Source organism: Crassostrea angulata, chromosome 3 (genome assembly GCF_025612915.1).
Source record: "Crassostrea angulata isolate pt1a10 chromosome 3, ASM2561291v2, whole genome shotgun sequence".
NCBI lineage: Eukaryota > Metazoa > Mollusca > Bivalvia > Ostreida > Ostreidae > Magallana > Magallana angulata.
In genome coordinates, this window is record NC_069113.1 from 21,301,035 (window position 1) to 21,314,311 (window position 13,277).

Sequence of the window (13,277 nt, forward strand, 5' to 3'; positions counted from 1 at the left end):
TGAAAGGAGAATAAAATTTTATTTTTGTCTTCAAATACAATAAAAGTAGATATGGTTTTGAGCCAATTTTAAATTGATTGTACTGATTATGAATCATGTAAATTGAATTGAAATTGCATTGAAATGAAAGGAGAAAAAGTTATGTTGATTCATAAGCTAAATAAATATATCTTAAAAGTGATAAATAAAGTGCATTAATTTACTTTTATTTTTGAAGTGATTGTTATGAATATAAAAGATTTATATGTAGAAAAAATCAAAATTTTTTCATATACATGTATCACAAAGAGATATATTTGATTGACACTAAATGCACATTAAGTATTTAATTTTTTTGAACTTTCAGATAAGTTTATTAAGAAAGAAACTAGAAAAAAGAAGAGTTAAAATATCCAAGGTCTCAGAAAGGTATGGTATTGCATTAAGCTGATTGAAGTAAAGCTGATTTAAGTAAATAGTATATAAAGAATTGAATACATTGTATTGTGATTGTCTTATGTTGTTATATACATTGTAGAAGGAATTAAATTGGCTTTCACAAGTTCATTTACATTAAAATGAGAAACCACTTGACTACTGTATATCCGGGGTTTTTTTTGGCGTGTCACAAAATATGCGAAAATTGGAAAAATCTGTAACAATTTTAATTTGCGGCAGTCATTTTTTGTGATATAAAAAGTTTTCTTATAGAAAATGATACAGGATATAATTTCTGCGTATTCCAATATTTGCGATTTAAAAGGGGTTGCGAAAAAAGTGAAAATTAGATCATCGTGAAAATTACCGGATATATGGTATGTTCCATAAGCGAGATCAGTATCAATTTTTCAGCTAAGTAAAAGTGCAAACACCACATATAACAAATCAATGGAGTTCTGTAGTAAAAAAAAATTGCAAGTAGTAGTTTTAGTTAGACCTATACACCTTTATCACTTATCTTGTCAAAATGCAGACTTTTTTGTTTCAATCAATCAAAGTTATCAAGTGTGAATTGATTTGGTCAGTTGAAAAGATTTGTACAGTGCATTCAGATTTTGCAGTCTTCTCTATTTTGCAATGGTTTTGAAATTTTTATTTTTCAGTTTTTGTTTTTTTTAAATGATGATGGATCAAACAATTTATGAATTAGGTTTTTGGACAATTTTTTTTCCTTATCCTAAATCACAGAAAATTATTGGGTCTAGATTTAATTGATACAAGGTTGTCAATGTGTTTCATGCTGTCAATGATACTTGTCAGTTAAGTGATATGGACACATCAAATTTCTTGCCACTGTATGTTTTGCCTAGTTAAAATTTGGAAAAGACTGGCGAATTTCTCAAAAATTATTATCTGCTTTTCTCTTGCATTTTTTTTATTGATCATTAGCCTTCAGACTTGTATTAATTAATGTATGTACTTGATCGTATAAAGTGCTCAGACAAGTAGGGAAAGTATTTTCTTCCCAAAAGGACTTCAAAATTTGTCAATGTAAATCAGTTCTGAAATTCATGTATTTAAGTTGGGTATTAATTCGTAGGTTTTAATTCTTGGAGTTTACAGATATACATGTATTCATAAATTATCTTGAAACGGACATATTTCAATACAAATTGTCTCTTCATTTCATTTGAAATACATTTTGTTCTTCCATAAGACGACCATTTCCTGTGTCTAAAAAGTTCATCTATTAAAATGGCAAATAAAAATGATCTACAAAGATTTTTGTGTCTTCTAATTAGTTTTGCTTTATCATTTGCAAATCTAACTCATATTTAACGTTAAGCTATATTGCAGAAATAAGATCAGATAGGTATGTCATCATAAAAGTAAATTATGTATGATACCTGTAATTTGCTCTCAACAGTTATCTAGCGTATTATGAGCAATATGCGGAGTATGACGCTTTTATAACCGCTCCAGACCCCTCCAATCCCTGGATATCTGATAGCACAGACTTCTGGGAACAGGAGAAAACTCTGTAAGTGAGCCTCCACAAATCAATTACAAAATAGGCTAGCTGATATCATTTCTAATGCATTCTTACAATTATGTTATCTTTACTGCAATTTGCAACCATTGAATGCAGTAAAATGTGTTTCTGTTTGATAAATTTGAAAGAAGAAAAAAATTCTGGAAAGAATATTGTATATAAGGTTCATGAATCAGATTTTATGATTAATTTACATGTACATGTAATTATGGTTGTATGAAAAAGAATGGCAATGTAATATGATCCTATACATGATTTTCAATGTAAAATATTTAGAAATCCACGAGATATACCACAGCGAAGGGTGAAGCGGTGGGCATTTAATATAGAGGAGTTACTCCAAGATCCGGCTGGGAAGGATCAGTTTAGTAAATTTTTAGACAAGGAATTTAGTGGAGAAAATCTTAAGTAAGTTAATACAGTTTTATGGATTAAGGCAATCAAAAGAATGTAGTACATTGTAAAACTTTTAAAGTAGTTACATGTAATATCTTCATTAAAGAATGCTGTAAAGATTTTTAGATAATTTTTGCAATCTGTGGCATACTGTCGTTAATGTAAGAATTTGTTTTACTTTTTTTTTTGACAACAATTCCAGATGTTAATATTGGATATTATATTAGATATGAAATAATTTATTGTTTTATATAGATTTTGGTTGGCTTGTAAAGAATTGAAAGGGTTACCTATTAGAGAAGTTCACCGTAAAGTACATGAAATATTTACGTAAGTAAAACGTTTGATATTTGTTCTTATTTGTACCTTATTCATTTTTGTATTTCATGACAAAAAGTGCTCTTAGTAGAAAGGTATTTTTTCTTTTTTAATTCATATTTTTTAATGTTCATGGATCCTTAGTCCCCTGAATTTAAAAGTATCCTAAAGGTCATAGTAAAGATGTTTAATATGTTTCTCCAACGTTATGTAAGAATTGAAATGAAATTTCACTATTTTATCTATGCATTTTTCAAAGCTTCAGCATATTTGTCCAACAGAATTGTAATTTTAAAAAAAGTATAAAAAGTTGTATCTGTTTAAAAAGTTGACTGGTGCATCGGATGGTTGAATCTTTCTGTGAATTGAAAGCATTAAACACAGCAATAGACTAAACATTTTTCAATAAATAGATATGACCCAATTAATTGAGAATATTTAAAAGTTATCGAGCTTAAGAGATGTCATCTAAATATCAATGGTTAAAAACAGTCATTTCATTTGTATAGTAAATTCTTTCTATCTTATTTTTTCCTCAAATATTATGTACGTTAATTGCTTCGAAAATCATCGTAAACACAGGTCTTATTTATTTGTGCTGCATATTGTTAATAGTGGTAGCTACCATTCAGTTGAAGAATATTTTAACTTGTTCTCAAAAGATTTGTTGATTGTGACATAAAGACTCATTCTTGATTCTTTGTCATTACATTTTAAAGCATAACTTACGAGGTTTAGTAGCAAACGCTTGCATTTAATGTGAGAAAATTATAAAAAGAGTTGGTTAGTAAGGGCAACATTAATTGTTTCGTTTCTTAGAAAAAAAATTAGTCAAAATGGTGAAAGAAAGTAAGAGAAAAAACATAAAAGCAGCTGTTTGCCACAACTATCAATGTAATATCACAGAAATGGTATAAAACTACGAAGAAAATTAGAGAAGGAACATTACGTTTGCGTTATACACCAAAATAAATGTCCAGTGTAGCAATTACACCAATGCTGTACTCACATGGTGGAGAGCATAACGTATTATCAGATAATTACATTTACATAATTGACCAGGAAGTGTGATTAGACTGTAATGAGTGTGGGTAATTTTAGGGAATTTCTGGCACCTGGTGCGCATAATCCGGTTAACGTTGACGGAACTATCACAGAACTTGTCAGGAACCGAATGGAAGTTAACCCAACGAGATACGTTTTTGACGAAGCTCAGGTAGAACTGGCAGCTTTTATTTGTGAATTAACTTCTTAATTGAATTTAAGGACAATTATTTGCCATTTCTTTAATGACATTAAAGGAGAAACATGCCTTGTAAAATGGAATGTTTTTATTTTTACACGTGATGCATTGTAAAAATGATGAAACAAATGTATCTTAGAAATAGTACATTTTGATTGTACAATTATATCTTAATACACACAATTTCTTACAGAAATCTTTTTTTTAAATATTTTCGATTTTAAATGCTTACACTTTATGATTTGTAAATGAATTCTTCTATCCTCTTTCAGGACCATATATTTAAATTAATGAAAAGTGATAGTTACAGTCGCTATCTACGATCTGACCAATATAAGGAATTCCTCAGTGGCACACGGAAAAAAGTAAGACTATTGCCTGCCATAGCAAGCAACTTTTCGGCATTCAAACACTCGTGAATCGGTGTTTCTTTGTCCTCCCCTGTGCCTGCTGAATCGTCTGTAGCGCTGTGGTACAGATGTGCCTTAATTTCTTGCCAATGTGGCAAAATTCGTTGTTCAGTATTGTGTTTAATTTGAATGCGACAGGCATAACAGCATTTTAATTTGAAGACATAAAAAATGTCATGTTGTGGGTAAATATGCATTGTATTTGTTGTTTAGTTCTTATTGTGAGCGGACTTGGCCTATAGGAGTAACAACTTAACACTATGTAATGGTGGAAAGAGTTTTGATGATTTCATAAGCAACACAAAAAGCGAATCTACAATGCAATTATATTTACGTCTTAGTTAGCATTATTCACACATGTTTCAAAGTAAAACGAGGCATAATATTAAACCATACAAGTTCATAATTCATGAAAATAGATCTACTCTCTTTTTAAGGAATCTAATCAATTGTAATTGCATATCTTTCAAGAAATTTTGATTTTGAGCATCCGTCTTTTCACCCAGATATGCTTATAAAATTAAGAGCTATTTTAAAATGTAAATGCATCAAATATGATTAAAATAAGGTTGATAGCATTTGGGTGCAAAAACGGACATATGAGAGGTTTATAATTTTCGCTACAAGAAAATGTAACACGAATTCTAAAATTAAGTGAACCATCAATCATAAAAATCGGATATTACGACATAACGAAAATATACAAAAAGAGATATGTATGAATTAAGTTTTTTTTTTCAGAGAGGATAAATGCTTATTAAACATTTTATTGAAAGAAATTGTCTTTGTGATAACAATTTAACATTTGGACAAAGAAATTACCCAGTGTTGTTTTTTAATTGGTTGCCTTTTGTTGTAACCCATATGTTGTATTTTTACGATTTCTTATTATTACTTACGGATTATGTTTTATTTTTTAACATTTTTGTACTTTTTTTGTGCAGAGAAATGTTTGTTTATTCTTAAAAGGGACATATCCACCATTTGATATGAAAATTTTTAAATTAAATTTTAGCTTTAATAAGGCATGCAAAGTGATCAACCAAAATTTCAGTGTCAAGTAGAGGCGTGATAGAGAGCTTACAATATATATATAAGCCCAGGCCTTCGTTTTTGTTCACCTATTGAAAGCTGATAAAAAAAAAAACTACATGTACCAGGTTTAGAACAAAATTAGATTTGACAAACTAGTATCTGTTATTTGTGTTCTTGAGAAGCTTGCAGTTTGGATAAAAATCTGCTTGAAACAGACATTTTTAAAGTACATGTGTGTTGAAATAGTTAAACAAAAACATATGGCATGGGCCTTGTTTACAAAAAAAAAAATTAACTCTATTTCTTGGTAGTAATTTGACAACTGATATTGAAATTTTGACAGGTCATCAAAAATACATTAGAGTATAGGGACATGAGTAAAAAAAGAAATATAATATTTGAAAATGTTCACCTAAGCTCGTCACCAGTCCCTTTAAATCAATTCAATTAGATAATAGTTTGGAAATGATATAAAATTGTGCAATACTATGCATTTATTTTTATGTCTTTAATTTCATTTTTGTTGATTTCGATTTTGGCTTAGTACTCATTTTAAATGAATTTCATTGTTTATTTGTTGCATACATGAATACTGCCTCTGTTGTTTTTTTTCCTATATACTTGTATTTTTTAAAAATTATCTCTATCGATAACCTGCAACATCACCAATCATCAGTTTTATGTATGAAGTTTTTAGTAATAAAAATCAGAATAATTATATATTTCATAAATGTACTTGAAAGATTGGAACTATGAGAGAAAGTAGCAAACACGTGTTATACTAGTATGTTTCATTAGACATAATAAATAAAAAAGTATAAAGTTTAACATGGCTCTTTTCTCCATATGCATTCTGTATTACATTGCTTTTCTAAACATGAACAACTCTTTCCCGAAGAACGTATTTATTTTTATTGATTCATTTTCTTATTTCATTTTTACTAATTAAGTTTTTTGATTGCTCGTTCATTTATCAGAAGCACATAACTTGTGCATACATTTATAGCGCAATTGACTATATGATGCCAAATGCCAAAATGTCTGACCCCATGTAACATGTACATGAATTGTAAATATACGATCATTAATTCTTAAAAAAAAACCTGTTTAATTTTGGATAATTTTCTCAGTTGAAATAATGTCATATGAAAATAACACAATATATTTCAGAGTGTCAGTGTAAAATACATTTTATATATATATATATATATATATATATATATATATATATATATATATATATATATATATATATATATGAAAATTTACAAATAATTTAGTAGGTTTTTGTTTATGCTGAAAATGAGTAACACTTGTGTTTCCCCGTTAATTAGTAGTATTTTGTTTTCCAATGCTATAGTGACAGATGTATTTAGGAAATAGAAAGCAGTGTGTAGATTCTAGATGCATAGATATTAACTTTATTGTAATTTGGGTTAAATGTGTCTGATTTATTTTTTTCTGCAGCTTGTTCGTATGAAGGTCGGTTATTATTTAAGTTCTAGATGTGCCAATAGCCAACAGTCTCTCTTTTTTTTTAAAGCATATACCCAATGTTGTCAAAAACTACACTCATAGCTTTCAGAAGAAAATAAGATACACTTTTTATTAAATCTTGCCATATTTTAATCCTTATTGTATACAAGTTTTTTTTTTACTCCTTACTATTTATCTATTTTCGTGTGAAATGCATTCTGGACTTAATAGTTTATCAAATGTATACATCTTGTTCTCTTTGTCTTTCTGACATTTTAAGTCATTGCTGTCGTTTGTATTCAGAATTGGACAGTTTGTGAATGGTATATATCGAACTTACTGTAAGAGATTTAGGTTAATCTCTATTTGTACTGAATGTTCCAAGTTCTAAACATTTCATTTTGAACAAGGTGTTATTTTTTCTCTTTTCTGGAGTTTCGTTATCTAAAATGTCGTTATTCAGATAATGTTAAAAATTCAAATCAGAATTTACAAGCTTTTAAGCATGGCAAGAAAAGAATTGTCATTGTAAAACTCGGTTTGTAGTAATGATGGCTAGATTGTAATGCCCATTCTTAGACTCTATTAAACTCCATGAGAAGAACTCTGAATAAAGACAAAGAAACACATCAAAGCTTATTAGCTTTAACATTTGGATTAGGTTAAAAACTGTTACACATTTTTTTTCTACAAATCTTAAAAAAAAGATGCGTATAAGTTCAGAAAGATCGAATGTAAAATCTTTTGGAAATGTCAAAGAAAATAAACTAATTTTGTCTTCTGAATGAATACAAGTTTGCAGTAAGAAATAATCATTAATTCCTTTACGTTTGCACAATTAAATTTTAATTATACGTTGCAACATGTACACAAGTATTTAAAAAAAAGAAAGTTGAAGAATACATGTACCAGTATATAAGTTAATGTGAGGAAAATTAAAATCATTCCTCATCATCGATAAAAAGTATTAAATCGATAGATTTGAGATAATTCTATCTATTAATATTGGTATCTACATAAACTTAATAAAGTTTGAATTTTAAGTATTAAATATGCAGGAGGAACCATATATTTTCAAAATCGCAATTTTCTTAATTGGCCGTGATATTCAGCAGTAAAGTTACATACAATTTGCATGGAATTCTATTCCCCTTTCAGTTTTTTATTTGTGGCAGTTCACTTCTATTGCTTCTATTGCTTCTTCTGCAATGTGTTCTCATTGAATTCTCATTGAAGATGGGTAGAATTACACTGGGTACCAGTTTCAAATCAAGTTGACACTCGACTGTTTTCTTTGAATTGATTGTCTATATACCGGTAAATATATTGTAAAGTATTTATTCACTACCGAGGTCACGTTTGCTTGGTCTTGTTATTTTTGTGCAATATTTATCTATCACGAATAGTAACTTGCATGTTTCATTATGCATCAACTGTGTATTTTGAAATACAATTATACTTCAGAATGCAAACCTTTTTTTATTGTTCATTAAGAAAACTTTATATGGAATGATTAACCAATTTCTATCTTACTAACATTGCGGTTGGAGATGGACGGATGAATAATGTTTTAATGTACATATCACTAAAAACAATATATATATATATATATATATATATATATATATATATATATATATATATATATATATATATATATATATATATATATATATATATAGTGATGGTAAATTATTAAACATAACATCATGCTATCTTCTTCGTCCATCTCCTTCAAAATACTAACTGTTCTTTTACTAACAATATGTATTGTTAATTATCCTTTTGTTTCTGACAGACCCGATCCATTATACCAAAGTTACCGAGTTTAAACCTGGGTGGACAGTGATCTTGCATGGAACTTGTTCTAGCACAATCCGACATCCCATCACACAGCACTCAAAATGGCTTCCCCTTTTCCAAGAACTTTTCTCCCGGCTGTTATGCTTTGCACACCTGTTTTGTGTCTGTCGTTGTAACCCATATGCTACTTCGTGCATTTTAGGGACGTAAACCAGACTTAACTGCTGAATATAAGCTGAACTTTTATCTTTAAAACAAGCTTTGTGATTAACCAATAATGAGTATTGTACGTTGTGTATTTTTAACAACTCTTTTTCTTGCTCATGTGTTTTTATTGGTTTCTATCCATTTAAGTTTCATAAAAAGTACCTTTAAACTATTTTACTTTTCAGAGTAAAGATGGAGTAATTTTCAGTATTTCATTTACTTTCTCATATAGTACTTATTTGCTCATTTGCAGAGTCGTAAACGTTTGGAGATCCGAAAAGTAGCCGTTTGACCAGATTGTGATTTCTAAGGTGACTAACTGTGTGATTGACTAAATTGGCTTCCAATTATTGACCGGAAAAAGCTCCGGATTTGGTTTAAATCTTATGTTCCGTTTTGGATGACACAAATTTCATGGTGTTGCACTAACCTCACATGATTTGTGTACAAAATACCCACAAAGAAACACGAGCCATCTTTCGCCATTTTATCATTTCCTTTAACTGCGGAAGTAAAAGGGTATTGTGAATCCACAGTATTTCTTGATTAGTTGGGTTCACACCCGTTTGGGAACTTATATTATGGTACTCTTTATTTTATCGCTGTGTTTGTTAGCGTAAGTGATAGGAAAGTGACTGTGATAAGCTGATACAAAAACCATGTTGCTCTCATTATAAAGTATGAATACTGATTCACAGCTACAGACCGATACTTTGAACTGAACGTTATTTTATGAAACTAATTGATTAGTAAATGTCTATGTTGGAAACACATAGTCAATGCATCCTCATTCTGTATTTTTTTTAAAGAGAAAAAATAATACCCTAGTCTTAAATAGCACTTCGTATGTTGGAGCGGTCTTCAATACTTTGATAAACTAGATAAACCTTATTTACTTCAGTTTGAAAATATTATGTTGACTTAATTATATGAGAAAAAATGCCTTCTAAGTGATGATTTTTAGTACATAATCCTACAGATTTTTGCTTGTTTTCATTGATTTTCTTTTTAGAAATATGGTTTGTTTTTAGCTTTGGTGCCGTCGTCGCCAAATGAAAAAAATTACCAGATTCTTATTTTCATCTCTAATGTAGACGTCTTAAAAATATACTAGCAATTTGGAACTACAAATATAACCTGATAGCAAAATATTTAAGTAATCTGACCTTACTTTGAGTTTAACTGTAGCCATATATACTTTTGCTTCTTTTAATTTAACTTTTCAAATCCATGGCAGTAATGGTATCGTCATATGGTTTGCAAGTACCTTTTGGAAATACTAATACATTTATCAGATCAGTAGTCGGTTGTTTATCAGTGTTAATGTTCCTTAAACTAACTCAAAAATTGCTGCCATTACAGAAAAAAGCATTTGCTCGAAGGCAGTCTCTTGGATAAAAAAAATTTGAAGAAGTGCATGTCGTGTCCTAGAGTTACTGAAAGATCCAGACAACGAAAATGAATAATCATGCATTGTTCCTGTGCATTCTTATTGCCCAGCTAACTACTTACCATCTATTTTCAAAGGGACCAACAGAAGTAAAAGTGATTTTGACGTCACTTTTTTAGCATGATTTGTGATTTATGCTGATTTTTTTTTATAGTTTAATATATGTTTCTTCAACATGTTAGAACATGGGATGAAAACAGTCTTTTAAATTTCAGATGACTTTGGAATGTGTAAGGCCGGAAAATAATGGTTCTTTACTCAAACATTGCACGTTGTCCATTTTTTTTCTCTGAAAGCTTCGCCACATTATTCAGATTTTGATAGAAAGAGTATTGGTAGTGCAAGGCAATACATACTTTATATTAAGAGCATACTAAAGTAAAGATATTTTTCTGCAGTATTTTAGTAAGCAAAAGTAGGAAAGTACGATTGATTGCCTCTGTGTGTTGATTAGTTGGTGCTAATTTCTGTGTAGTCCATTCCTAAACACGATTTGTTACATATTTTAAGTAAGGCATTCATTTGATTCTTGTTTGAAATCAAGAAGTAATGCCTAAAATAAATTGAGTGTAAACTCTAAGGTCACTGTCATAAATACATTTCATACGTTGCACAACATCCAATTTGCCCGTTTTTAGTCTTATATTTGTGTAAAATATCTTTACCATATCATTAATAACTGTTTGTTTGTATATATCCTTACTTGTATATAAGTATTACTAGAACAGTTGAATGTGATTATATATGTGTGTAATGTGTACATTTTGCAACGATATTAAGAAGGGGTATTGTTATTCATGTCTTGAAAGAATTGTTTCAGGGCTTGCCTATGTGTGTCATTGATTGTCTCCCCTTGATGCCATTCAGAAACATTTTGAAAGTCTCCTAACAGTTGTTGCTTGTCACAATAATTTACTTTGTTTCAGGAAATTGTTTCTTGTTGATGCTAGATGAAGCTAACTCGACTCATTTGAGTTTGGTTTGATTCCCCCTTTTCCCGAGCTCACTCGATAGCAAATATAAGAAATGATCTTGTGTACTTAAAGTCAAAACACATTTTGACATATTCTCGGTATTTGAATTTTCGATATCATTATTTTGGGTCATTTTCTCATTTCTCATTGAGACTGCATTTTGAATTTGCATCAACCAGAATCTCAGATAGTATAAATGTTGCATATTTGTTAATATAATATATTTCTAATGGTTTTAATTTGAATATTATTATCATTCATACTAATTATATAATTTGATAAGTTGTTATTGTGGTGATTTTTCCAACAAAGGGGAGATTACTGTCAGTGATATAGCAATAAAGGTTAAACAAATATTGACTTTTTGTTATGATAAGAAGCAACATTACAAACATAGAAAGAATCGTAAACTAAGATATTGAGCTTCGACCACAAAGCGGTGAAGATCGAAAAATAATTTTGATACTGAGACTGTTAGTCGTTAAGTCAGGACACTGTGACAGCTCTTAATTCAAGATGGCGGCGATGTGTAATTAACTTGTGTTTTACTGGGTATACGTTTCTACAATAAGAAAAATATATAACGTCTGTTAGGAAAAAGTCCACTAATGCATTTTCTATAGGCGGCAATGTTAACATTAGGGTTCAAACATATGTATCTCTGGGGGAACGAAGAAGATTGACTCGAATTGAACATTGAACCGGGGATCATTTTTCAACGTTGAAATTGACACCAAACGTCATGAATTATATATTCCGGGTCATTTTTTATCAGCTTGAATTGAAAAGGGCTAGCATAATTTGTTTGGACATTGTTGGAATTGATTTTCATTCCCTTTTCCATTTGGGGCTGAATTTAAAGGTCACCAAGGTCAGATTATTTACTAGTCTTTACTGTTAGAACTTTTTGTAGCATAAAGAAAATATGGTATTTGTTCTTGAGTGAACTGGGACAGAATACAAACTAATGTCTCTATTTTCAAAATCTAACATCAACCCCCATTCTACCCTTTATTGGGATAAAATGGGTGTCCCTTAATGATATAAACTTATCATAATCTCTATTAATTATGTCCATCAAATACTAGCCGTTAACGTTACTTTTCAGGCTGATCGCCATAGATTCTGACGTTGTACATTTTTTTCATAATGAAAAGTATATACCCTCTGCTAAGTAAGGGGATAAGACTCTTTCTCTCTCTCTCTCTCTCTCTCTCTCTCTCTCTCTATAAATATATTAGTATGAGAAAAAATACATAACGTCAGCTGCCTGTGCATAATTCTAAGAAGTCGGGATAGTATAAAATAGATGAGCAATTGTCAAATTTTAATCTGACACGTCGACAATAATTTTTGTTTAATTCATTTGACTTAACGATAAATTTCGTAAACTTGCAAGACAATTTTTTCCAAGTACCAGCCAACATTCTGCATATGCAAAGTTCATTTGAAAAGATTACATTTGACGATATTATTATTTACCTTTTCAATTTCATTAACTATGTGTAGATTTGAAACTCGGGCACCTGACTTTATTTATTTTTCTCATTATATATATATATATATATATATATATATATATATATATATATATATATATATATATATATATATATATATATATATATATATATATATATATATGTATGTATGTATATATATACATGCTACATTAATGAGGTAAGTGCCTGGAATAGGAATGTCCAAAGATCCATCTGATTTGACTCCATCGCATAATCCCATTCCGTTCATTTCCATGTACGAACTTTTTTATTCAAATTTAAAATTTATTTTACCATTTCATCGAGAAATTTTTAATCGGTTGCATGATCAAAATTCGACGGTGCGGGCCAATTTTCAAAGGCCAATGGTCTATATAAAATCTCATTATTCAAGGTTTAAAAATGACCCCGGGTCAATTTCAAAACAAGTCAACATTTTTCGTTATACCTAATTTTTCTTCATGTGATGTTAGATTCGTTTTCCGGCAAAA

At 29.7% G+C, this 13,277-nt stretch overlaps 1 protein-coding gene across 12 annotated transcripts in view; it reads left to right on the plus strand.

Moving 5' to 3' along the window:
* The window catches only part of LOC128175620 (regulator of G-protein signaling 7-like), a 42,879-nt gene extending 31,241 nt beyond the window's left edge, over positions 1-11,638 (plus strand). For 5 of the 12 annotated variants that reach the window (XM_052841384.1, XM_052841383.1, XM_052841394.1 and 2 more), the window contains 7 exons: positions 347-408; positions 1,847-1,960; positions 2,249-2,380; positions 2,624-2,698; positions 3,788-3,902; positions 4,202-4,294; positions 6,842-8,413. In XM_052841384.1, coding sequence (XP_052697344.1) covers positions 347-408; positions 1,847-1,960; positions 2,249-2,380; positions 2,624-2,698; positions 3,788-3,902; positions 4,202-4,294; positions 6,842-6,952 — 702 coding nt within the window. In that variant the 3' untranslated portion in view covers positions 6,953-8,413. Of the gene's footprint in view, positions 1-346; positions 409-1,846; positions 1,961-2,248; positions 2,381-2,623; positions 2,699-3,787; positions 3,903-4,201; positions 6,629-6,841; positions 8,414-8,648 lie in introns of those variants that run through there. The other 7 variants (XM_052841391.1, XM_052841390.1, XR_008242700.1 and 4 more) reach the window with 6 other exon arrangements.
* Positions 11,639-13,277: the final 1,639 nt, after the last annotated feature.